This window comes from Gopherus evgoodei, chromosome 9, assembly GCF_007399415.2.
Source record: "Gopherus evgoodei ecotype Sinaloan lineage chromosome 9, rGopEvg1_v1.p, whole genome shotgun sequence".
NCBI lineage: Eukaryota > Metazoa > Chordata > Testudines > Testudinidae > Gopherus > Gopherus evgoodei.
The window spans coordinates 94,418,118-94,445,630 of record NC_044330.1 but is presented as its reverse complement, the minus strand read 5'-3'; the positions used below and the strand labels follow the sequence as shown (position 1 = coordinate 94,445,630).

Below are 27,513 nucleotides of genomic sequence, written 5' to 3'. Positions count from 1 at the left end.
AAGGATCATAATTTAGGAAATCTGTGAGTGAGTTTCTAAAAAATGTGTTACACAGATTGGAAAACAGCTATTGGACCTAGGGAGTAGGTGGGAAAAAAACACACTCCCTTTGGAAACAGTATGCCTATACTGGAATAAAAGACTGGCAGCACAGCCGCGGCTGTCCTGAGTCAGCTGACTTGGGCTCAGGCTGCATGGCTATAAATTGCACTATAGATGTTTGGACTGGAGCCTAGGCTCTGGGATCCTCCCCCTCAGAGCTCAGGCTCCATCCCAAGTCCAAACGTCTACGCAGCAATTCTACAGCTCGAGCCCTGCAAGCCCATGTCAGCTGAGCCAGGCCAGCCACACGTATTTAATTACTGTGTAGACGTACCCAAGTGCTCAAGCCTGCCACCCTTACTGAGTAGTAGTTTACTGTGTGTAAACCTCTCTACTCAATGGTAAATGTGGCAGAATATTGTCAGTAAGCAGGACCCAATGTCCTGTCATTAAGGCTAAGCGAAAGCAGAAAAAAGTTTGTGAACATCTTTTCACCAATTCATTCTGACAACATTTTGTGGATCTTTGTATTTATCTTCCATGAATATTTGTAAGAGTTTAGTTTTCTTCAAAAAATGTTTGAAGAAAGTGAAAGTCTGGTGAATATTTGCGTAAATGTATTTACATAAAAGTTTATTCCAGAAAGGCTCACATAGCCACCTTGGAATCCCTTTGGATTTCTCTACCCCTGGTTATAACAGTTTCAGTCATCCCACCAGGGAACACAAAAAAAAATGCCTTGTGACCTTCAGTGACTAATCACACACCACAACTAATAAATAGGAAGTATTTCACAAACAACCTATATCGGTCACACAAGACCAGACTTTCAGAATGACTCAGGAGCCAAAATTGGGGCCATATTTCCAAAACAACGCAGCACCCATGAGCCTCCACAGAGAACAATGAGTGTAGCGGAGTCCTGAGCACTCTGGAAAATCTGATCTCACTTGTGGGTCATGAGCCCCTCTGAAAATTATGGCCATGAAGGTTTTGTCTAACAGTTTTGAATAACAAAATATTAGCAAAAATCAAAGCCCATCCTGGGATAATTATTGGCATAGAAAAATAAAAAGGACTAAATGTTTTGAAGAAGTGATTCACTCTGAATCATTCATGCAGCAATATCTGTCACTAAGGGCCAAGCTGAGACAAACCTTCTTGGGATGGGATGAGAAGGAGGAATAAGACTGAAGGAAGACTACTGGAATTCACAGTTTCTAAAAGGATTTCATTAAATGACAATGAAATCCAAGGAACTGAATCCAATTCCTTAGTTGTACGGAATACCGTATTGGGTTTTTTGGTGGTGAAGGATGGGGGAGACAAAGCTTGGATATTTTTATCTAACACATTTAAAAGGAAAGAGAAAAAACTCAGGAAAAAATGCATTTTTAAAGAAACACCTCTTTTTTGTGCTTCAAAGCAACCCTAAGGTTTCAGCATTAGAAGTTCATACTGCAGGCAGATGCCTACATGCATTCAGGTAGGTTCTTGGTGATGTATCTCTGTCTCTGTCTACTGCTGTAATAAAGTTTTTGGGAAGCTCTGGCTTTATATAGCCAACCAAGCTATCTCAGAATGACCTGAGCAAGACCTCAAAGGAGGCAGCAGAAAACTGAAGCCTGTAGATGATCCAGAATGTAGAAGCCTCCAGTGAAGCCTTTACAAGGGAAAAAAATCTAAAGGTGGAAAGGAAGATGTATATAAAAGCGAGAGAGAGAGAGAGAGAGAGAGAGAATGAGGATGCTGGCCAATGTACAAGGTAAGTGAAGGCTCTTGCACATGTCAATTCACAGCTACATCAATGTAGGTTAGGAAAGGTCAAGGGATGGTGGTGTGGCAATCCCCATAGAAAGCAACCATGTTGCTGTGTAAGGTGTCCTAGGAAAGGATTGTAGCATCAAGCTTCCAGCCTTCCTTGTACTGCTTCTCCACAGCATTCCTGGGGTGAGATTTGGGAAATTTCACTAAACCCCAAATCTCTCGTTCAGTTGTTCTTGCCACATCAGTATCTCAGTCTCAGGCATTGTTACAAATGAACTAAAATGACTTGTAACAGCTTTCATTTCCTAATCCAATATGCATGCATTATTGCATTAGCACTTTGCACTTATATTAAATTATGATCCTGCTCATGTAGTTTAATGTGTTTGAGCTACATTAATGAAACATAAATAAACTTTCATAGAGCCTGATGCTGGCATCAGACACAGACTGCAAACTTCCATAAGGGAAGAGAGAGAGAAGCCTGCAGCATCAGATGGTCACACATCTGGCTCTATGGAAAAGTATGTGTGCATGTTTGTATATATAATACATATGATATATACACGCACAACCCAATATATGCACACACACGCACACACCCCAAGCTGAGACAAACCTTGTTGGGATGGGAAGGAGGCATATGGCTGGGCTATTGAAAATTATATGACAAAAGACAACATATTCCAGATGGCACAAACTCATGACCTATAGAATCCAACCCATTCTTTACACAAAGAGATGAATATCTTATTATTTACAAGAATGGAAGGATTAGAAGCCAAATTGTTTACTTGCTTGTTTCTCAGCAGAAAATAAAAGATAAAAAAATGTGAGGCAATTGCAGGAGAGAGTCTTACTAATCAATATAGACCACCTAAATATTTCTCTTAGAACAAAGGTACAGAGAAAAATCAAAGATACGATGACAAAAACTACAAGGTAAGGCTAAGGAGGACTTTACCTCATCTTCTTCATTACTGACTCCTTAGACACCACATGCAGAATGAGTGGATAAATGGTTTATGGCCACAAATATATTGGAGAGTGCAAAACAAGTTTGTGGGTATTCAGCAAGAAACTTGGAGTGAAGAAGTACAAGGCATGATAAAAGAAAAAAGTTTAAACTCTGGCAAAGGAGAAGGCACAAATGAGATCTGGAAGAATACACAGATGTAAAGAAATTGACCAGGAATGTAGCTACAAAAGCGAAAGTGAAGACTTGGAACAAACAAAAGAGAGAGGGGAAAGTGTACATAGACTGGGAAAGAGAAGGAACAGAAATACCAAAAATATAAAGGAAGTGAGGTTCGTCCAAGATTAAACTAATACCGTGTTATCTGATGATAGTAGCATAAAGAATCAATGGAAAAAAGTATTTTGAACAGCTTTTAAATGAAGAAAACTCGAGACAGCAATGCAACTTAAATTGATGAACTTTAGTGTAGTGGAGCCGATCACACCAGATGACATGGCAAATACTATCAAAGAAATAACTAATAAGGCCCTACGTCCAGACAAAATCCCTGATCAGGCATGGAAAATATTTGTAAAGAAGGTACCCATCTGCTGACATCCCTGTTCAATTCAATCATGAGATGGGAAAAGATCTCAAATGCAGAGAGGAAAAGTATCTTGGTGCTGATATACAAGGGGAAAAGTGACGCTGACAACTGCACAGATTATAGAGATATAAAGCTGATAAGTCATACAAAAGAAACTGTGGCAGAGAGTCATTGATAAGAGACTAAGAAGTGAAGCAGATATTAGTGCAAATCAATATGGCTTCATGCCAGGAAGGTTGACAATAGGTGCTGTTTCTGCATTGAGACAGCTGAGAAAAACTAGAGAGAAAAGGAAAAACATTCACTTGGTGTTCATTGATCTGGAAAAGGCAGAGTTCCAAGAGAAGTCATCTGGTGGTCTATGAGTGAAAAAATGGTACCAGAATGTTCAACTCAAGTATTTAGGGGCAGCATCAATAATCCGACCTTTTAGTAGTGAAACAAGTAAAGGTGGGAGTACATCAGGAATCAGCACTGAGCCCTTTCTTGTTTATCATTGTCTTGAAGACCCTCACAGGGAACATACAGAAGGAGGCACCTTGGTGCATGCTGTTTGCAGGTAATATCATTCCATGCAGTGAGAAGAAAGAGAGTATAAAAGAGGATCTTGATAAATGGATAGATGCGTTGGAGAGACATGGGCTCAAAATAAGCAGAGGAATTATCCTTGAAACTAGATGGGCAGACAGTAGTGAAAATGCAGTTTCAAGTATCTGCGTTCCAGAATCTGGGAAATGGAGGATGAATTAGAGCTAGAATGGTAAACACCTGGTTCAAATGGAGAGAAATAAGTGGTGTAGTGTGTGACAGGAAGATACAAGTAAAATTAAAAGGGAAAATCTATAAAATGGTCCGTCCACGTTTAACATATGGCTCTAAATGTTGGGCACCAAAGAAGAAAGATGAGTAAATGATATATTCCACCAAAATGAAAATGTTGAGAGAGATGAGTGGTTTATCAGGAAAGACCATCTGAGGAATGTGTATGTTAGAGACATGCTGGAAAGAATATGTGCAGGCTCAGATGGTCTGGCCATGTAAAGGGCGGTCTTGACAACTATGTGAGTAAAAGAGTCCAACAGATCAAGGTTAAAGGAAAAGGACAGAGAGGCCAACCCAAGAAGTGGTGGGATGTCATAAAGGAAGACATGTTAGCATAAGGTGCAACAGAAGATATGCCATTGAACAGAGCACTTTGGAAGAAGAAGATTCCTACAGTGGATCCTATTTGATAGGATTAACACAAGGACGTAGAAAAAAATATAGATAGATATATACACACCTCCACAGAGACAGATGTGTTACCATCTTATACTGTTGTGTGTATATAGAATGTATACACAAAGACGTATTAGACCAAATTCACATTACACTAAACGCAGCATTATTTACAGCCTGATTTTAAAAAATAAATCCAGCTGCAGCAGCGAGGAAACCTACTGACAACATAACAGAGATGCACTTACATGCCTCATGACAACAAAACAAAAAAGTCTTTTGTACTACCAAAGAGAGCACTAATTACAGAAAAAGATATTAATGAAATTTGTGACAGGATTCCTTTTGTTGTGAAGCCCAAGCCTGCAGCTTTTAACTACACAAAAATAATGAAGGAAATTTACCCCTGATTGCGAGTTTGGATACATTACAAAAGGCCATACCAAAACCGCCAGTGACTGCCTACTGCAAAGCTACTGCTATACAGACACTCATTGTCAAAGCAGAATTAAAACCCAGTATAGGAGTGCACTGTTGTCATTTAAAGAGATGCAGCTTTTGTCAACATCTGCATCCAACTTCAATATTCACCAGCTGCACTACAAGCAAACATGACAAAACAAAACAACATCTTCATCCACCTTCTGCATTCACTAGATTGGTTACAGGCAAAAATGACAGCATAAAGTGATTGCCAATATGCACACTCACAAATAATTGTTTATTTCGTCATGTCAGCATGCAGAAGGTAAGAAATAGTATGTGGGAAAAACATACAGTGATCTCCATAAAAAATTTAGAAATTACAAGTAACCTATCTTTAACGGAAAAGTTGATCAGCCAGGGGCCAGGCACAACAGCATCAGCAGCTGCAGTGTATCAGATAAGAAAATATTCCTCACTGAATAAGTGTCAAGGCCTGAACAACATATGTAAAGAGAATTTCTGGATATACTGTTTGAAAACAGTGTCTATTGAAGGATTTAATACTGAGGATCCTTCATTCTAGCCTTTTCAGTCTGAAATCTTGAACGTTGTAGATATGTAATTGATTATTAAACTAGGTTAGAAATAAAAGTGGACCCAAGATTGGAAATGGTAACGAAGTTTTAACAGAGCACCAATTCTTTAAAGGAATTCCTTATGATTTTGAAATGAAAATTAAATATGCTTGTTTATAACTGATGGTAACAAGGCCTAACTGATAACAAGTGACCATATTATTTTGTATTGGGGAGGCATCTGGATTCCCCAGTCATGGACTAGAACCCCTATTGTGCTATTTGCTATATAAGCACGGAACAAAAAGACAGTCATTGCTTATATATTGAGAATGTGTCCGTTTCCATCATGTTGTATTCTGCACGTACAAATCAATATGAATCCTATGCCAGAGGAAGGTCTGCATATATTACCCATGTATGATAGTTATCCTTTACAGGGCCCATTAGAAACTCCATTCATTGTTGCAGGTGCCTAGAGCCACTACAGTGTCTTCCTACATAGAGAGCAAGAAATACTGTGGTACTGCCGTCACTGCAAGGCGGCACATGTTGAGTTTTTAATATCATCTACTGAGTGATAATACAGGTAGGCCATGATGTATAACTCATTTAATATATGTGGCTATATACTTATTATGTATTTATGCAGCAAACTTAGATAGACAGATATGTTATGATGGGCTGTATCCCACAATAGAATGTGACAGTTCTGCTCTAGGAAAGGCTAGAAGAGTTGGATAATACATTCACCCTTAAAGGTTTGTATGTAGTCATAAGTTATTTCAATTACAAGATCTAACAGAGAGTCTATTTAATAGTTATAGACCGGATCGGGATTTACAGGCTGGGAGGGGTTTAAAGTGCCTTATTTCATTTACACTGGTCTTTAACCTCCAGTAATGCCCTCCAGAGAATAATGTTGATTTTGGTCTCTCTTACAGAAATATTTCTATCTCTGTGTTCTAAAAAGACATCAGGATGGTCATTCAGTTAGATTGGTATGGTGTCCTGTCAAGCTAAACAGAGCATTCAATCTTGAATAATACAGACGCTGCTAAATTTCCTTGGCTGCCATACACCCAGGCTTTTTAGGGGCATTGTTTTGATGGATCAGGAAAAACAAATTATAGGGTGCAGATTGAGGGTATGTCTACACAATAGAGAAAACCTCATGGCTGGCCTGTGCCAGCTGACTTGGGCTCATGGGGCTCAGCAGGTGGGACTGTTTCATTGCTGTGTAGACTTCCAGACTCAGACCCTCCTACCCAGAAGATCCCAGAGTTCGGGCTCCAGCCCAAGCCCAGAAGTCTAAACAGCAATGGAACAGCCCTGCAGAGCCTGAGCCACGAACCCAAGTCGCCTGGCACGAGTGAGCTGGGGGAGGTTTCTTTGCTGTGTAGACATACCTTGGAAAGCCTGGTTACTTCTCTTTTTAACTTTACAACTGAGCAGGAAATGTTGTAAATTTGACAAACTGAAGATCTTTCTTTGTTCATTTGAAGCGGGATGTTAAATCTCTTGTCCACAGAGTAGTGGATTAGTTTGGGGACTTTGCCCTTCCCCAAAGATATTTAGGGCCTAGGGGACCTTTGCACTAGAGTAAAGGTATATTAGAAAAACACTAGTTTGCTTCCCATCCTAACCCACTTCCCTCCTTTATTTCAGCAAGAAGAGGTGGATCTAGAAAACGCCCAGTTTGAGCATTCGTTTAAGGGCTAAACTCCTTGATACCACAATTTTCTGTTGATTGGGCTGTGTTGATGTGACTGGTTTTGGTGGTGCTAAAGCAAACAAGCATGACTTTGGGTCATGAAGAACACAGGAGAGAGAAATCCATGTCTGACAAAGTGAAAGTGCAAAAGTGCTCTAAACATTTTTTATATCCTGATTTTAAGGCATATTGAGAGCAGGGTATGGCCTTTGATTGTACTGTCTATTGCTTGATAATGTACTGCCTTCAGATTACTTTTGGCAATGAAGGTGTTTCCTTATAAATCTTATTGGTTTTCTTTTGGTGAAAACTTTGTTTAACCTACAGTGGCCAGTCACCAGTAGTCTCCAGCTGCTTTATGTTGCTCTGATGACACAAATCACTCAAACCTGGTCTAACCAGATAATTAAACCGGAGTAACAGCTGCTTTATATTATAGTGAAGTGCAAAGCAGCCGGAGTCCATCAATGAATCTGGCTCAGCATATTTGCCTAGCCCATGGATTTGTCCTATAGCCATATAGGTATGTACGCCACTGCTAAGAGCTCTTTTGTAAATGCCACATTTCTGGTGATGCAACTGTGTGTTTCCATAGGCTCTGATCATATTCTTGATTGGCATGTAATGTTATATTGTAGGAAAGCTGGAATGTACCAGTGAATATTTAGCATTTCACATTATGGAGATTATTGAAATAAGTATATGATGGAGTTATGTCCTGTGCGTCAGATTTGTTTGCAAAGAAACATGCTAGTGTTGGAGAGAGGCACCTATGTTTGGGGCAGGCTTCAATCTGCTTTATGAGACAGAGTTGCAAGCCAATTCATGAGCTCTATCACTGATACCACTCCCTTTCTCAATGTCTGAGAGAAGGCATCATTTCCAGCCATGCCGGGCAGAACACAGATGGGCAAGTACTGTTGTTTTGTGGCAGACCAGTTGAAAAACAACAAGAAATATCTCTATGCACTGGATCCAGCTAGAGGGCTGTATTTGTAATATGAGCACTGCTATGTGTAAGGCAACAGATCAAGGAGATTGGAATACCATTTTAGCTCTTGATATGTTCTCTTCTCAGACCCTCTCAGGCCAATCTGTTTAGCAATTGAACACACTGGTTCCCAAACACTGAGATGGTGGCATCCTTCCCTGAACCACAGAGGGGAAACAAAACTGTTCCATGCCGTTTGGTGCATCAGGAGAGAAAATACATTGGTTCTCCCCTCAACAACTGAGCCAATGTTTTAATTATAAGAATTTTATTTGATGTCGTATCTGGTCCTCTCACATTTTATCCTTCCCCAGTTCTTCAAAGCCACATATCACTGCTCCTCAGCCTCTCTTCATGACACACTTCCATTTTTATTTCCCTTTCTCCTCCCACAAAAGTCACCCATCCTCAGTCTGATTTTTCCAGTAAGTACTCAGCCATTTGGCTGATTCAGCAAGATAAGGAGGAGCCGTAACATCCTCCTCACACAGAGAGGTGGTGGGTGGGACTAGCTCCTAAAAAATTATGTCAATCATGTCACGTTCACTTTGACAGCCACTCCTTCACAAATCTGGGCTGACAAGGGAGCCACACATTTCTGCAATACTCAATCATACCCAAACATTTGAAGAAGTGATCTATACTCTCCTATAATTCCTCTTTCCTGCCTCTTGCAGTGCGAATGATTTCAGAAAGGATGTTTTGAAGGCCACGACAGGAGATTTGTGTGAAGCATCATTTCTTGCTGTTGTTATTTTTGTCTTACCTTAAGTTTTTTGGGGTTTAAGAGATATTTGGACGTAGAGCTTGTGGGTAGTGGCAGAACTATTCTGACAAAGTGCAGTGCTGCATCTGTCTCTAACCTGGCATCAGCAAATGATAATACGCCATTTGATTATGCATAGAAGAAATGTTTTGGTTCACAGTGTGCAAGCCCCAATCAGTAAAAGCTACCAAATCAACACTCATTTAGTCCAGTTTTGAAGAGGTTTGTCATCAGTCTTTTGTCCATCTAGCTACATGTTACCACTATTATATATACATATATAGCCATCTGGCTATATGTAGCGCTGTTCTCAGTGGTAGCAGATGACAGAACAAGGAGTAATGGTCTCAAGTGAGGGAGGTTTAGGTTGAATATTAGGAAAAACTTTTTCACTGGTAAAGCACTGGAATGGGATACCTAGGGAGGTGGTGGAATCTCCTTTCTTAGAGGTTTTCAAGGTCAGGCTTGACGAAGTCCTGGCTGGGGTGATTTAGTGGGGATTGGTCCTGCTTTAAGAAGGGGGTTGGACTAGATGACCTCCTGAGGTCCTTTCCAATCCTGCTATTCTATGATTATTCTATTATGATTGCGCTGTTCAGATGCCAAGAAATGGAAATAATTAGTGCTGTAGTGAGTTTTAATTGTGAAGTCATTTCTTTTCAATTCCCTTTTCCGAATGATTGCTCAGAATTAATTTACAGTGATTCATTTAGTTTGGAAGGTAACAATATGCTATCTGCATTGTGCATTTGCTATCCCGAACAATGAACAAAATTTGGTGTAACATTTATATTGCATCCATTAGAGTAAGGAACAGGGCATGAATTACCCAAAGCTACAGCAGTTGCCAGTGAAATCTTTATTTGCTATGCAAGCAATAAACATTACTACGGTATTGCCTATAATTAACATAGTGTAGCACAAATGCCACAGTAACATCAATTACTTTCAGTTGACAAAATTTGAAAATCCCACCCTATAATCTTTATGATGTGCCTAAACGACTTGTACTCTTAAGTCACTTAGGGCTAGATTCACAAAGGGGCTTAGTCACTGCCAACATTCACAAAACCATCACTCAGCTGCCGCCTAGCCCTGTGGGTGCCTAAATACCCATAGACACCTAAGTTTTTGCCGGCTGGCATACACAAAGCTACCTAAGTCCCGATGCCACTTGGAGCCCTAGCTCACACCTAAGCCCTGGCAGGATTCTCAAAACAAGGCAGTTCCCCCACCTCTCTTCCCTGTCCAGCCAAATCCAGTAGTTGTGCTCTGACTGAACACACCTAACCCACGCAAAAGACAGCCGGGGCAAGCAGGTTGGGAATCTGGGTGCTTGGCCGGCAGAGGTGCATGATGTGAGAGATGCAGGTTTGACTCCCCTCTCAGCCTGACTTGGACCAGCTCTCCTGCCTCCCAGGGGAAAGCCTGAGCCACCTGGCTACTGGGTATTCTGGGGTGGGCGTCTCTCCTGTTGAAGCTGTTCATTGTGTATAAATAATTTATTGGAGCAGGGACATCCGTGTGACTGCCCTAAACACAGAGCTAGAGAGCCACTCTTATTCTTCCAGGCCCAATGATTATGGAATTATTTATACAAAGTGGAACACCTCCACCAAGAGGAATTCTCCACCTTACGATCCCAGTAATGTAGTGGTGAGGGCATTCACCTGGTAGGGGGAAGACCTGGGTTCAAGTCTCTGCTGCAAATCAGCCAGAGGAGGAATCTAAGAACAGATCTCCCACATCCCAGGCGAGTGCCCTAACCACTGGGCTATTGGCTAGAATCGGGGGTCTTGCTGTTCTGCTTTTTTCATAAGAAAGTGCTGAATTGCCTTCAGCACTTAACTCCAGGAGACGATTCAGGCTAAGACTCCTGAGTGGAGATACACGCCTCTCTCTGAAATGTCAGTCAAGAACCTAGCACCCAGATCAATGAGAGTTAGGCATCTATATATCTTTAAGGACCTGAGCCCCCTCCACTCTTTATTTCATCACTGGCTAGCTTAGGACATCCTCTTTTTGAAGTTAATCCTTTGGCACAATCAGAAGTGCCAACCATAATGGTCATCTCTGTATGTTCCAGTGAACATTTTTGGTGATAGCACAAACATGCATACAGCCTAATCATGCAAAAGAATCAGCAGCACATGTGACAGCTGCTCCAAAACAGAGCAATAAAAAAGCAGCACATGTGTCTGCTGAAGACCTGGTCCCACCTCAGGGTGGCTGACCATTCCTATGGAGTGTTAGCAGCAAACTTGGCTGGGCCATGTCACAAAAAGAGGAGTGAAATATCACCACCTTCCTCCAAACAAAAGACAATTCCATGCAACGCTGACCCTTGAAGTTCCTTCAACTCTAGCTGTATCCAGAGATTGAACTGCTTCGCAGCAGAGGAGCAAAGAGCCATAACAACTGAAGTCTTGTAGAATGCAGAAAAAGAAGTCTCCCTCTGAGGGGCAGAAGGATACTTACAATGATTTACGAGAACTACCAGGCATATTATTGTTATATATCTATACATGTGAATAGAAGACCCTCATGATCTATGTACAAGGAACAGCTGAATAGACTAGGCTTCACATAACAGTACTGTAACCAGAATGCTTAGTGGAAAATGCAAATTCTTCGGTGAGATCTGTGAACTGGACATTTTAAAAATATATATTAATAGCATTTCTTCCAGGAACTGACTTAAGACTCTCCAAGATGCTGTCAGGATTCAGTCAGCTAAGTACACTGTATGCAACACTGAATCCCCATTAACTCAAAAAAAAAAAAAGAAAGGAATCACTAGTTCTTGTGATTTTTTGGGAGTCTTAAAGCCCCAACTTCTGGAGTCCTGTTACTACATGAAAATCTCAGCTTTATTTTTGTGGTTGCAGATGAAAGCTTGAAAATAAACCCTAAAACATTCAAACAGCAGAAGGCAAATGAGAAAGACTTCCAATTTACAAGGAACAAAAACCAAAACCCTTATGGTTTGGAAGCCAATAATATGATTGTGTGGGGCTGACTCTTGTTTTTTGAATGTTTGGGGTTAACATGACTGGAACTGTCTGGTTTCCAGGCAAGCATTTCTTTTTGTGATTAACCTGACACACAATTAACAATTTCTTTGGACAATTAATTTTCTTTCCTTTCCTTCTGGAATCATCCTGGCCGCATCAGGATGATCATAAAGGAACAGATTCTGTTACCTAAGAAAACTGTGAGAAGTGAGTAATAGGAAGCTGTAATTTAGCTAATCAGGAGAGAAGCAAGTGCCTGCTGAAGAAAGGAGTCCCTCCAAAAGGTTTTAAGTTTCACAGAGATGATGGACATAAGAGTGAGTCGACAGTGTTGTTTCTTCTTATGTTAAATGTTAAACATATTAATGGCATGGATGGAAAATATGCAGATAACAGTGAGATAGGAAAGCAGAGGGAAGCCTTCATATGAGGTAGTTGTGCATTCCAAAGGACAAGCCTTTGCACGAAAACAGGAGGACGTATTAAACAGAGAATCAGTATTATATTTCAGACAAGCTCCACTTTACCCAATGTTACAGTGGAAACTCCCTACAGATTTATAACCTTAAACATTAGAGGGATTAGTGGTCAAGGTCTTCAAAAGTGGTTTTGGGAGCCCAACTTGAAACACCTTAACAGGTCCTGATTTTCCAAGGATAGCTGCTCAGCTTTTTCTGAAAATCCTGTATCTCAAATTGGGCACCCAAATTCAAATGAAAATCTTGGCCAACAATCTGATTAAGTGTAGTGAACTTTTTTTCAGTTTTTGAAGACTAAAAAGGAGACATTTTTCATGCTCCTTTAACGCAGCACAACGGCCAAGCAGAGGGTTTTTCCTCTCATAAAAATAAGTGCGGTGCACACTGCATGTGGGAAAAGAACTGAAACTCTCATAAAGTGGCCCTTCATTTCCAGGGGTAGAGTAATCTTTGGAGAAGATATAAATACAGTGATGAATATGAGAAAAGATGGTCACCAGTCTTAATAACAAAACCATATTAAACAAACTTAAAACAGCCAGTGGGTTAATTGACAAAGAGATGGTATCACTCAGAATTAGACTATTCATATAGTTCCCTTAGATACAATTCTTACTCCAGGCTTGATATCTTATTTTATGGAAAAAAATAGTAACTGAGTTTGGTCTGAACTGTGCAATGGGACATATAGTGCTGTCTAATCAAAGCCTTGTTAAGATGCACCTACTGCTAAAGCCAGATAAAAATAAAAGACAATTATGGTCAGCAAAGAGACTTTTGCTGCACATCTCTGAAGTAATCATCAAGATATAGAATGCCATAAAGGACTACATTCAACAAGGATACTCAGGGTATCAAATTTAATGCTCCCTGGAACACAAAGCACAAGCATCCGATTATTGTGCTTTGATAACAACAAAACTGATCTAAAGCTAGCCTAGAAACTGCATAAGCAAAAGTTAAAATGATCCTATCAGAAGTTAAAGCAAGTAGAGGAAAAATAGCGAAAACCACCAAGAAAAGTACAAAAGAATTAACAGAAGACTCCATATAGCTCTGAAAAAGAAAGGTAACAATGACTTAATTAAAAAGCAATTGGAAAGCATAAAATTATCACACCTAATTAAGCAAAAAAATGGTTTAAAACAATCATATATAAAGCACAGAACAAATCATCCTCCAGTATAGCAGTAATAAATCCCAGACTGCAAGCCAACTGACTGTACACTCTTAAAAAGAAGGGTAGTCTTGTGGCAAATCCTTGGATTAAGAGTCAGGGGAATTTCCAAGCCCTGGTACAAACTGCACACATGAATCACTTTAGGTGCCTAACTGCCACTTTAAGTGGCAAAGTCCCATGTTTAGGCACCACTGAAATCCTCAGACCCTGACTCAGCTGCCATCTAGCCCTGTAGGAACCTAAATTTCCACTCTCAAAGTCCCATAAGTGCCTAAGTTTCTGCCTGGATTCCCTTGCATTTGTTCTTATATTTAACTACACTGCTGCCTTCACATATATGCATGTCTTCAAAAAAAACTAAAAAACAAAACAAACAATATGATTTGCCCTTTCGTCCTAAATTACCAGGGAGCGTACCATGTGGGCATAGAGCACCCGGAGCCTTTGGGAGAGTCACAGAGTGGTACGCGTACATAATTTGCCTTCTATGGCACCAGGAATGTTGAGTACCCCAATGCTAATCTGAGCAGACTGGGACTTGTATTCAAAATGCAGCCCTTTGCATTCATTGCATAGCTGATGTCTACTAAAAAAAATGGAAAATCAAGATTGCTATGTATCTCCACAGACCCGCTTGGACTGTGCCTAAATTCTAATTATTTGGAATGAAAGAAGCTAGACAGCTATTCAGAGGCAAGCAATTTTTGGAAGGTAACAGTCATGCTAGAGTTTACCAACAAAGCAGATCCCACCTTCAAATTTCTATCCTGGCAACCCATAAATAGAGAGAGAACCAGCAAGGCTCTAGACCTGCAGAGCTCAATTCACCCGTATAAAGCAACTCGTGTTTAACGGTTTGCAAGCCTGGGGCCTATTGGAGCTATCCCTGCAGAAACAGCAAGCAGAACTAGCCTCTCACAGCCAGAAAGGACATACTTCTTAGCACTGTACTGCATGAGAGAGTGGGAAAATAGGAAAGTGGGAACGAGATCTCTGGATTAATTTCTCAGAAGCAGACAAAATTGTAGTTGAGGATTATGATAAAACATGCTTCATTTCATGTTTTCTCTGTGAAAAACATTGTGTCACATTGGTAGTGCCACCTCACTAAATAAGGAACTTGCTATTAAACCAACCAGTGCTACAAAAACTTAAGGCATCCAGGCCTATGCATGGGCAAATGTCAAAGATGAGGGTGAGGGGAGAAAGTGCAAACCCTGGCAAAGATAGCTCATGGATATTCTGCTGTCCCTCAAGACTACTTTATTTGGAATTTTTCAACAAATCCCCTTCCTTATGCAGCATATTACATGATCTCCTCATCTCATGGCATCTGTGAGAAACAGAAATTATCTACAAAGCTAGTGGCATTATCTACAATGCCCATGCAAACAGAATTTGGGATTTCATGACTATGGATAAACTGTACAAGAAGAAAAAAAAAAAGCAACACTGATGAACATACCAGATAGTGACTAGGAGATCACACACAACCAGGCACCCATCCCTGTTCATGTTTTTTTAAACTAGGAGGGGAGGGGTCAGGAAAAAAGGAAACCAAAATTGTTGCTCAGCTTCAATTCCTACAAGCAGTGTTATTTAAATGGATCATATGATGAAAAGCTATATAGAAAACCATGATTCAGGCAACTGCCCATCTGTTTAGTTCAGATAATTTTAGTTTACTTTTTTGGGAACTTGGATGTGCATAATTAAACGTAACGTTGGCTTTAAAAAAAAATTAAGAAACCCTAATTTGCATGTTAAGCTGTCCTCATTTCCCAATTCTGTATAAAGTTATGAAAGCTAATCTGTAATGTATTGGATGATATGCAAATTCTTTGTACTCTGTGGATTTTATAAAGACATGCAAATTAAGAGAGTGTTTGGAATGGGTGGAAAAATAATTTCTCAATAATTATATGCAGGATGGCAGAAAAGGTATTTATAACCTTTTCCCTATTGTGGTCATTTATTCTTGACTGCACACTTATTTTTCAGAGTGGAAAAATATGTTGCATAAATTGGATTTTTATTTGTTAATGTAACTTCTGTTTAGAGCACTCAACTCTTGAGCTATAACCCACTACGGGGTTTGTACTGGGCCTGGCCACAGGTGGATAAAGGCATTCAGCTTTTAGTGTCATGCTATGCATTAGCCTAACAAATGCATAGCTTCTTGTCATTTATTCTACATTGTGTCTCAAGTCCATGTGATAATATAAGTACCTGATCTGAAGATGCAAATACATAATCGTTGCAGGGGGGCTGGCTAGGATGAGACCTGACTCATTCAAACTATGCAAAAACCTTTTATGCAAGGCAGGAATTTATAGCCTTTTGAATATGCTACATATGTAGCTATCCTTCCTAGGACATGGGTTATTTGCACTGTTTGTCAGTGGCTTCTGCTTCCTTGTTCACTCTGGATTCATGAGCAAGCTCACATGACATTGTGAAATGCTACACATACAAAAGGTAGCAGTGATATGTCTGACTTTTTAATTCCAGCAGATGCTGGTTGAGGGGGCTCCATAATTGCTCTGCCAAGGCTGAGATAGCAAACATGTCATCCCTCTTGGGGCTCATCACCGCAATGCAGCACTTGTCTCCAGCAGAGAAAATATAAGCTTCCTGGACTGATAGTTAATTAGATTACAGTGAATTCTAAATAGGAATTTTTACAAAGAAAATATCAGAAAACGTGAAGCCTAGTGATGTGCAGGATACCATCAGTACGGCAGGAGCTGTGCTGTCTCTGTCTGGCCAGCTAGAGAAGTTCATAGGAAGATATACTGCCCCAGATCCACTGTTATTAAGGGTAGCTCCGTACATCAATTGAGGGCAATATGTGACTGGGCTGGCACTTACTGACATGACATTTTGCTCGTCTATCTGGGAATTTGCACAGCCTGAGGGCACATAATGGTACTATGATTTTTTATTTTTTAAATTGCTTCATGTTAGTTTTTAGCACCCACACCAACCTTGTGAAATGCAGTAGCTGGGCATGCAGATTACAGCTTTGGTGGTGCTTGTGCTCTGAAGCATGTTTATTTTTCTCCTTTTTAAATCTAGATTTGTAAGCACTTGACAGAGTATATATTGATGGGATATATATTTATTTAGATCAGTGATTTTCAAAGCCCGTCTGCCGCTTGTTCAGGCAAAGCTGCTGGCGGGCCTGGCCAGTTTGTTTGCCTGCCGCATCCGCAGATCTGGCCAATCGCGGCTCACTACTCCAGGAAGCTTCCCGCTGCCCACATTGGCCTGGAGCAGCGAACTGTGGCCAGTGGGAGCGGCAATCGGCCGAACCTGCAGACGTGGCAGGCAACCAAACTGGCCCGGCCCACCAGGGACTTTCCCTGAACAAGCAGAGGACCAGCTTTGAGAACTACTGATTTAGATTAATCATGGGGGCGAGGACAGTCTTATTTTGGGATGAATGGCTCAATCACGCTACTTAGACACAGGCCAGAGTAAGGGCCAGTGTGGAGCTGCATTGCTGCTGAGGGAGCATCCAGAGGTATTCTGCCTTAGAGAAAACAGTTTCCACTACACTTTTCTTGTGGTCCTGCTCCTGGAGGTAGTGTGGACCATGGCCCACCTCCTCTTCCCCAGCTCTCTCCCCATTTAGAGTACAATCCTCCCTACTTTTGCCCTTTTGATTCCCACCGTGCCCTTGCTTAAGGCCCAGGCAGGATCTAAGCCTAAATCATTTGAACGGTTCTATCTTTTGAACATATAGAAACAGAGAATATCAGGGTTGGAAGGGACCTCAGGAGGTCATCTAGTCCAACCCCCTGCTCAGAGGAGGACCAATCCCCAAACAGATTTTTGCCCCAGATCCCTAAATGGCCTCCTCAAAGATTGAACTCATAATCCTAGGTTTAGCAGGCCAATGCTCAAATCACTGAGCTATCCCTCCCCCAGCTAGGTCCAGATCCTCACAGCTAGTTAAAGGCAAGTAGTATGAAAGACACTCTTGCAAGTTCCGGTATCAGAGATGGATGGAGCACATTTCTGGATCAGCCAGAGCTAACCGATCGCTGGGCCCGCTCCTGTGAGATTCTGAGGGCCCTCTAATTTCAGCAAGAGTTGAGGGTACTAGCTGCACTGCACATTAACAACAGATATGGACACTTTTTAAAGAACTTCCTGATATTTTGTTCCACTTGTTCTACTGCTGCCTTCTTTGCACTTGATCACCCTCCCTTTTTTAGGGAAAGCCAGACTTTGTCTCAGCAGTTAGAGGTTGCTCTGGTTTAATTAAAGGCATATTTTTAAAATTGATTTAGCTGATTAACACTTAAGCTAAAATCCATATAAGCCATATTTAAATCAATTTAAGGATGGCCACACGGGTTTGCACCAGTTTAACTAAACTGATTTTTATTAACGGCTGCAGCTTTTATTATAGACAAGGCCTTACTCTGACCTAACCATCAGATCGGCTACCTCAGTTCTAGGGTGGGAGTTTGTTTAGTACTAAGGCAGCTCACTGCAGCCTTCGACTTTGAAGCACTCTTTCTTCTCTCCCACATGTCAGCGGGCACAGGCCTACACTCTCATCTGGCTCAGGCAAAACTCAATAGCCAATGGGACTTTTTCCTGCCTCAGGTTGCAATGTACCGTCTCCCCCTCACACCAAGGGCACAGACAGTCTTACTCTGAAACAGAAGCATCCATGTGAGGAGCAGCAGGGAGGAAATGTCCTATAGTTACTTAACTAGGGTTCCTCTTCTTGGATGTAACCTTTTGGGCTAGCAGCCAGAGCCTCTAGTTTCCTGAGGACCAGGAGAAGCTAAGAGGATGTGTGGAGGCACAAGGCATCCGGAAAGATTGTCCGGGCCTTCAGTGGATCCCTGAAACCTATCATAGGTCTCAGAAGATCTGTGGGCTCTTTGGCTTCACCTGTCTGCCAGTTCTGATGGCCATGAACTTCTCCCCATTGCCCCAATACACACATATAATGGCTGGCCGAAGAGCATGATGTACAAACTCAAGTCTCCAGTAACCTTATGCAGGAAAAATCTGCATCACCAGTGGTATCTGGTGCTGACACAAAATCAAGGAGCAGGACACTCTGCCATCCTGCACAGCTGACCACAACTTGCACCAGGCAGGCATCCTTCCAGGCACCACCACCCATCCCTCCTCCCACAAACCATCAGCTTTGCTGAGTTGCAGAGTTTCCCCCACCAGGCAGCAGAACCCCAACGTCTTACCAGACCCACCCACTGCCTCTGTTCGATGCAGCTGGCTCACAATCAGACTCCTTGAACAACTGCAGAGAAGGGAATGGAGCTCTGTACTTAGGCTGTTTAGGTCCCTCTTTGTTCACAGACAAGACAACCTGAGACCATGTTCTGGTCATTCAGTACAGGGAGCGGCTTTTAGGGGCTAGAAGAAAACTAGCCTGTTTCCTCCCCCAACAGCACTCCATAGTGCTGCAGCTAAACTTTGCCAGTTCTTCCCTTTGTGGACTGTATTTTAAGAAACAAAGTGACAGGCCAAGCCCAGTCCTTTTCGCTCTGGGGCCTGCCCAGGGGTGGCTCCAGGCCCCAGCACACCAAGCGCATGCTTGGGGCAGCATGCCGCAGGGGGTGCTCTGCCGGTCACTGGGAGGGAGGCAGGCAGGCCACTCGCTGGTCCCCCGGCTCCGGTGGACCTCCCGCAGGCGTGCCTGCAGAGGGTCTGCTGGTCCCGCGGCTTCACTGAAGCCGCGGGACCAGCGGACCCTCCGCAGGCACGCCTGCGGGAGGTCCACCGGAGCCGCGGGACCAGCAACCAGCAGAGCGCCCCCCTTGGCATGCCGCCGTGCTTGGGGCAGCGAAATGTCTAGAGCCTCCCCTGGGCCTGCCCACGGAGAAAAGGTCTAGGCTAGTTAGCAAAAACAAATCCCTCATCAGTAGCCACCACCAATTATAGTGGACAATATGGCCCACTGTTTCTATGCCTGACAACTCATTCTATAACATGGTATTATCTACAGTTATTTTATGTAAATATTGTCTTTTAAGTATATTGAAAATATCTTGAACTACAATATTCAAAACATAATGAGTTGAGGTCAAGAACATTCAATTGCTTTGTTTTGTGTGTAGGAAGGGAAAGGTTCCAGGTTTTTTGGTTTGCTGAAACGTGTTGTGGTGAAACTGAAAATATTCCACCAACTGGGGGAATTTTCTGAAGTTGTCACAGAGACAGTGCCATGAAATCTAGCAAAATTCCCCCACCTCCATTGCTGTGACATACAAGCTTCAGCTTCCCCCACCGGCTCCCTTTTTGCTCATGGAGACCTTGATGTTGCAAGCTGGGTCTTGCTTGTGAAAAGCCTAGCCACGCTACACAGACTAAAAAGTGAGCATTCCCAACTTCATGCCAAGCAGGAGAACAGGCAAACTGAGAGGGTTTCACACTGTGATCTATGTGGAATTTTTCCTATAGCCTTAGTTCATTGTACCTAATTTCTGTACAGGTGGCCTTGATTATTCACTGGTGTTAATTTGTTCAGGACATGAAAAGCCCCGCTTACCTATACTAGCTTACTCTCTGTTAGTGCAATAAGATATCTTGTAAGTTCAAATTTCTCAGACTACTTGTGAAGCTACTGTGAGCTGTCTAATGATTCTACTAAAAAGGGAAAATTTGAGTTACTTGATTTCCATTATTTTTATTTAACAGTGCGTGCCGATTACTCAAAGCGATATGGGCAGGACCTGGTAATATAGTGTTGCTCTAGCATTAACTTAAGGGGATGATCCAGTTGCCTGCAGTATAAATTACTTTGTGGCCAGGAACCCTGCTTTATCGCTTTGTATAGTTTTAAAGTAGTTAAAAGCTTGAATAACATAAAATAACATAATATAATGTTATTTATGTTATTTCCCACGTGAAGAACTCCTGTAAACCTTGCAGTATTGAAACTCAGTGAACAAGGCATCTTAGACAAGCTGAAAAACAAATGGTGGTACGATAAGGGTGAATGTGGAGCCAAGGACTCCGGAAGTAAGGTCAGTCGCCGAAGGTCTTTTTGTACTGATTAGAAATCACATTTTGACCCAATGTGTGTTTATACAAAAATGACTTTCAAAAGTTAATATTTACGTTTTGAAGGCTCAAGGGAAAAGACTAGACACATTAAAGATCAGAATATGACAGCATTTTTCTTTTACAGTATCAAAGACTTTAGTTGTAAGTACATTTTACTACTTGGATATTTTGCTGGGGAAAAAAAAGGCCATGGAAAATGCCTAAACAAACCTCAGACTGGTATCTCCATTTAACCTACAAGCTTCATCACAGTCAATGTATTATTTAGCCCAGCATTGCTTTTCATTTTTGAGTTATGAGTACATAAAATTTTGTTTCAAAATTGTAACTAAAATTTCTGTCCCCATTGGTTGTGAGTGATAGGCCATGCATGCTTCGGAAGGATGGATATTTTCAGGAAACACATCACATTGATGAGCATGAAACACCTTCCTACCACCACCACCACCACCACTACTACCCCCAAGAAAGTTTAAATTTTCTGTTTGAATTTTTTTCTAAGAAAACTAATATTGTGATATTATTGGTTACTCATTTCATAAATCTTGGACATTCATTTTATTGTGCATTGAACCATTTTGCTCCTGTATTACTACATTCCATACCAGAAGTTTTGTGGGATAATCTGAATACCTGGCATACTTTAAATCAGAGGTTTTCAAATTGTGGGGGATGCCCCCCTAGGGCAGCATGGAGGACTATTCGAGGGAGCAAGTGGTGAGGCTGGGGCCAGCCCCACAAGGCAAAGCTCAGGGAGGAAACACCACCTCCACCTCCAAATCGCCTCAGTGGGCCACCCAGCCCATGGGTCAGCGTTAATGTGTCCACACACAGCACTGGCTCTGTCCCTAGAGATCATGCACGCGTCTTCCACCACCCTGAAAACCCAGAGGTGGAAGGAGCAGGTATTGGGAGTTGCAACAAAAATTGTAACTCAAAGGAGTGAGGCACTCCGCTCAAATAGTTTGAAAACCACTGCTTTAAATGTATTGTTGGTACAGTGTATGGTTTAATGTAACCAAGCTGCATACTAAAACTAATCACTGAGGGCCAGACATCAGGTAACTCTGCAGCTGTTCCTCATGTAGAATTCCCAGATACTTCAGGAAGTTCCACATGTGGATTAATAGCGGCTGAGTCAGGCCCATGATTTGTATATTTCCTGTTTTATTTGGGGGGAAATATTCTGCTTAACCCAGGTAATGAAAATACAGAGGTTTAGTTAATGCTAGTAGAACTAGTGAGGAAAACCAGTGATGACCCAGCATTAAGCATTATTGGAAAGGATTTTCAAAGACACCAAGAGGAGATAAGCAACCCAACTGCCATCGGAAAAAAAAATCACTCCCCTTGGTGTCTTTGCAAATCTCCCCATTATTAGGTGTTTTACTCTTTTAGAGCTGTCTCCTGGTCCCACTGAAGTCAACAGCAAAACTCATTGATTTCAATAGGACTGGAATTTGCTCTCAAGGCCTGCTCTTCCAGCTGTTGCAAATAACTTTGGATCAATGAGAGCTGAATGCACAACTGTAGGATCAGGCTCTACATGCTTGAAATACAACTGCAAACATCAAATTTAAAACTGAAGGTAATTTATAAAACTGCCTTTATCCAAAATGCCTGTGTTTCCCCCAGGCTGTTACTAGGCAGACTGTATTTTCTCCTGATTTTACAGACGCTTTGGACATCCCCAGAGAATTGTCATGCATCAAGGTCTACCTGCAAATATATTAAATTAGTAAAAATATTTACTGCAGATTTCTCTGGCATCTGGCTTGACAACAGCCACCTAGATTCTGTGTGTTGCAACTCAAAAGAAGTAAAGTATGCATAAACAATATTTAATAAATGCAGACCAATTCAATTCAGCAGCAAAATGGTTACAATTCTGCATAATCTGATTACAAAAATTCTATTTTTTGAAATGAAAGACTTCCCCTGTCTGCCATGCATTGAGGGTGCATGTAGACAGCTTTTTTAAAATTAATATTAATTATATTCAGTAAACCAACCTCTTTTTATAACAGCGGGTGCTAGTGTAGTTAGCTGGACCTGAAAGTAACTGACCGTCTTCCTCAAAAAAAAAGGAAAAAAAAATTTACTGTTAAACAGAAACCAGATAATTTTCTCAACATCCAAATTATTTTCTCTACATTCACCAAAAATAACTAAATCTTGTGTTTTGTTAGTTTCAGAATGGACTTCTATAAATTCTACTTTATTTTATGCAGTCATTGATCTACCCAATGGGAAATTCCAAAAATATTCTTTGGGGAGAATGAGGCTAGATGCCTTCTGTTTGCTATTAGATATACTCAGCAGCATATAGGCTTGCTGGGTGGAATCCTAGCCCTATTGATGTCAATGGCAAAATTCTTATAGATTTCACTAGGGTCAGGATTTCACTCACTGAACAGGGTGAGATAGCACAGTAATGGTCTTGATAATCCCTACTTTAACCCATTTCTGTGTCATTGAGATAAAGTTGAAACTAACACGAATAAATGAGCTCCAGCATGTAAAGTAACTAGGTACAAGTATTTGGGGCACCTGACATTCTGAACTGGGATTTCTGGATGTGTGGGCGCAGGGAGTCTGATGCAAAGAGAGTTATGTATGTCCACGCTAAGCCAATCTGACTATTTGCTGGAAAAAAACTAATCAAGTGGTTCATTTTTCTTAGGACAAGACAAGTGCTCTGAGCCTGAGCAATGTTGCTGGGGTTTTCTATATTCTTGTTGGAGGTCTCGGTCTCGCCATGATGGTTGCTTTGATAGAATTCTGTTACAAGTCTCGTGCAGAGTCCAAACGAATGAAACTCACAAAGAATACACAAAACTTTAAACCTGCTCCTGCAACCAATACCCAGAATTATGCTACATACAGAGAAGGCTACAACGTGTATGGAACAGAAAGTGTTAAAATCTAAGGGTACGATTCAGGTCTAGTAAGCTAATAAACTGGTTTATATTTTGCTAATATCTGTTCTTCCCCCCTCTCCCCAGCATGAGTAATTTTTCAGAGTTATTATATGTATCAGAGCGAAGGAGCTGCAATAATTTTCATAATAGAGTCTGGAAAAGCTCTTCCACAATACACAGTAATATTTGTGATTTTATTTGTCTTCTTAATCAAAAGGAGACCAATTTCCATTCCATATCTTTAATGGCGGTGCCAGAATTGATACTGAATTGAAAGACTGTTGTATCTGAGGTTCTGACATTTCAATAGCACAGTGTTTCAAAAAGTTCTACCCATCCATCCCTTTAAATATTAACTGTACAGTTAGAAATCTTTTCTGCTTTGCTTGTGATGTTTTCCCCTTTTTTTTTTTAAGAAGTTATGCTCAATTCAGCTAAGTGCTTCTAGGAAGTCTGGTAAATATTGTACCTGCTCCTGATGAGAAATTTGGAAAAATATCTCGAATTCTACAATAGAAGTGGGTGATTTCTTCATGACAAAAGTACAAGTTAATTACCAAATCAATGCCTTTCCAGAAGTTTTTGAACAGAGTAATTTACATATTACACCTATAGCTAAACTAAAAAGCAAAGGAATTCTAACTTTCAGATAATCTTTGTTTCTGTAAGTGATGAGGGGGAAGGTTGCATAACTCAGTTCAGATTAGAATTATGGTGGCTGATGATAACCCACACCTCTGAGTCTACAAAATGGGGGTCCCACTCCTGCTTCCATTGACTTGAATAAGCAGTGAAGAGTCCTGTGGCACCTTATAGTCAATTATCAGAGGAGTGGCCATGTTAGTCTGGATCTGTAAAAGCAGCAAAGAGTCCTGTGGCACCTTATAGACTAACAGACGTACTGAAGCATGAGCTTTCGTGGGTGAATACCCACTTTGTTGGATGCATGCACCCACGAAAGTTCATGCTCCAATACGTCTGTTAGTCTATAAGGCGCCATAGGACTCTTTGCTGCTTTTACAGATCCAGACTAACACGCCTACCCCTCAGATAATTGACTTGAATGGAACCTTTCCACTGACATCAATGAAAGGAGCAATGGACTCCCTGAACAAGTTCTCTTCCCAAAACGTCCTGCTTCCCATCGGGTTAGAAATGTTACAAGAACTGTCTAGCTTGTGGCATTACAGCTTCTGGCCAAAAGCAGAAAGGGACAAGGTGAGTAAAATAATGGTAAGTTATTTTCAAAGAATCTAATTGGACATTTGCAAAGCCTCGCTGCAATCTTTATCATCAGGAGTAAATACTGGTAGTATGGGCGCATCCAAAAGACTGAATGGCGATTGGGGCAGTATTGTGCTAGGGGGAGTACAAACAGAGAAAAAGAGAGAGAGAGACTATCTGTGCCCTGAATAGCTTTTAATCCTTCCTTTATGTAAACTGGTTCACTCTCCCCTAGATATAATGGTCTCCTTTCAGAAGAAAACAACTGAAATATTTGTATTTTTCTTACAGATCCTCGCTTCTCACAGCATGCAACCGGAGGAGCAGCTGAGAATGTGGATATTCCATGGACCCTGACCACCTGAGCCAATTTTACTTTCTCCTAGGTGTCAGGCATGACACACACTGATGCTGGTGCAATGAACTTTTAATAGGAAAAACTGATTTTTTTTCCTTCAGTGCCTTATTGAAGACTCTGAGACTCAACAATGCAAAACCATCACTGAAATATTCTTGCTTTGCTTGAAAATTTAAAAAAAAACCGAACTGGTAAAAGATACTAGTATGTGAAAAAAAAATTATTGTAAAAAAAAAATCAGTTCAACAAAAGCCATTCTTTGATACCACTGCACAGTATATGAACTTATGTTCTAAAATCCGCAAGAGTCAGTTTCATCATATGCCCCCCTACCTAACCAAGTTCTTAAACTATTCCTGATATAAAGCCTCAGAATTCCACTTCTTATGAACAGACTGGCCTGTCACTACTTCTGAGAACTGCTGTCAAGATGCTCTCGTGGGGTTTTTTTGTTTTGTTTTTTAAGCAGTGGTGTGATTTTCTTTTCTAACCACTTCAAATCCTCCAAATCGTTTGAGGAAACATGTATATCAATAAAAGATTAATGTAATACCACACACAAAAAATGCTTTAAAAAGTTAGGGTCAATAATTATTCATCTGTAAATCCAAAAGAAAATGATTTGTAGAATTCTGTATCTTGCTTCCAGATCAGCAAATGAATTCTCTTGACAAGTTAACTATAGTACAGGCAAAAATATACTTCTTTTTTCTATCATCAGGCATACCTACAGTGCTTTATTAAAATGGCATTAGATGGCTTTAGAAGTAGCCATTCATGATTTAGGTTTCTTGCTGTGCATTTGCATTTTAATTCAATATTTAGTATCACGCAATGAGGCGAGAGAAGAGCAGGAGAATAGTTTTCCCCACACATAACTAAAACTACTTTTCTCAAAAACTAGCACTGAGAGACGATGCTTTTTGGCTAATTCTCATTTTAAAAAACTGAAATAAGGAAGCAGGATAGTATCTCGAATTAGACTTGCAGTTCCAGACTAGAGTTACGCAATCTCACATTACTGTTGCTAGTACTGTTATATTATATCAGCTCCTGCCAGTTATTGTTTCGTGGCTGTTCATCAAAGGAAGCTTGTGTCCTTTCCTAGTTTGTAAAGGATACAATGCATTCCAAAATATACTGCTAAAGATAGAGGCTCAGTATTATTCACTTCCAACTTCTCAGATATGGGCAGTTTTTCAAACTTAACACTCTGCCAGAAAAAGACTTACTTAACTGCAACTTTTTAAAACAAAAACTTTAAACATATTGTCAGTTACAAGAAAAAAAAGTTAAAGTATATGCATACTAATTACCTCTAATAAGACAATATGTAATATCTGTAGTTCAATAGAGTTTTATTTCATCAGTAACAGACACGGAAAAAGCAAAGTGATAATGAATAATCATTTTTAAAAAGAAGTTTGACCCATAGGTCTCTTAGTTCACTGACAATATATTTGATCTTTTGTGAGAATAAAAAAAAAGATAATATGAGAAAGTCTTGTTAAAGAAAAACATATTTCTGACAATGTAATATACAGAAGTTAAAGCTCCTAAGAGAACAATTCACTGTTCAAGTTTTTAACAAGGTATTGAGCAAAATGAAAATGTTTTTTCTTCTCTCATGAAACTGTGATTTTCAACTTCTGAATGCTATAATGTCCCGGCAAAGGGAAAGCTAAAGCTGTGCAGTTATAAGTTGTATTTAAAAAACAAAAACATTTTCTTAGAAACTGTATAAAAAAAATGTATGTTTATCAAATCAATTTTTATGGGTGGAGGCTTCACACGGGTGAAGAGGTTTGGTAAACCATTTGTTATTTTTTAAACCTTGCATGGAAAAAAACAAACAAAAAAAGTGTTGATAGCTTACAAATTCCTGTTACTAACTCCAAGCTCTGGAAGTTCAGCAGTAGTCACTTGAGGAATTTTTTTTATTATTATTATTTATTTGGTTTTGTCCTTTCTTTTATTTATTTTATTTTATTTTTAAATTAAGTTCCTATTTTTTGTCATTAAAACTGCACTTCAGTGAACAAAAAAAATTGCCAAGCAAAACTAATGGCTGTAAAAGCATAAATTGCATGTGTGGGTATAAATTACTCAGCCTCATTTTAATGAGGTGTTGTACAAAGAGTTTTAATACATTTTGTAAATAAAATGGTAAGGAAAAAAAGTTTCTCTGAACTTTTTATTCAAGGCTCCTTGCTGGTT

At 40.5% G+C, this 27,513-nt stretch overlaps 1 protein-coding gene across 4 annotated transcripts in view; it reads left to right on the top strand.

The window, feature by feature from the left end:
- GRIA3 (glutamate ionotropic receptor AMPA type subunit 3) overlaps window positions 1-27,425 on the top strand; it is a 205,988-nt gene extending 178,563 nt beyond the window's left edge. For 2 of the 4 annotated variants that reach the window (XM_030574935.1, XM_030574938.1), the window contains 3 exons: window positions 20,639-20,753; window positions 23,477-23,724; window positions 25,230-27,425. In XM_030574935.1, the coding sequence (XP_030430795.1) occupies window positions 20,639-20,753; window positions 23,477-23,722 (361 nt within the window). In that variant the 3' untranslated portion in view covers window positions 23,723-23,724; window positions 25,230-27,425. Of the gene's footprint in view, window positions 1-20,638; window positions 20,754-23,476; window positions 23,725-25,229 lie in introns of those variants that run through there. The other 2 variants (XM_030574939.1, XM_030574937.1) reach the window with 2 other exon arrangements.
- The last annotated feature ends 88 nt before the right edge of the window (window positions 27,426-27,513 follow it).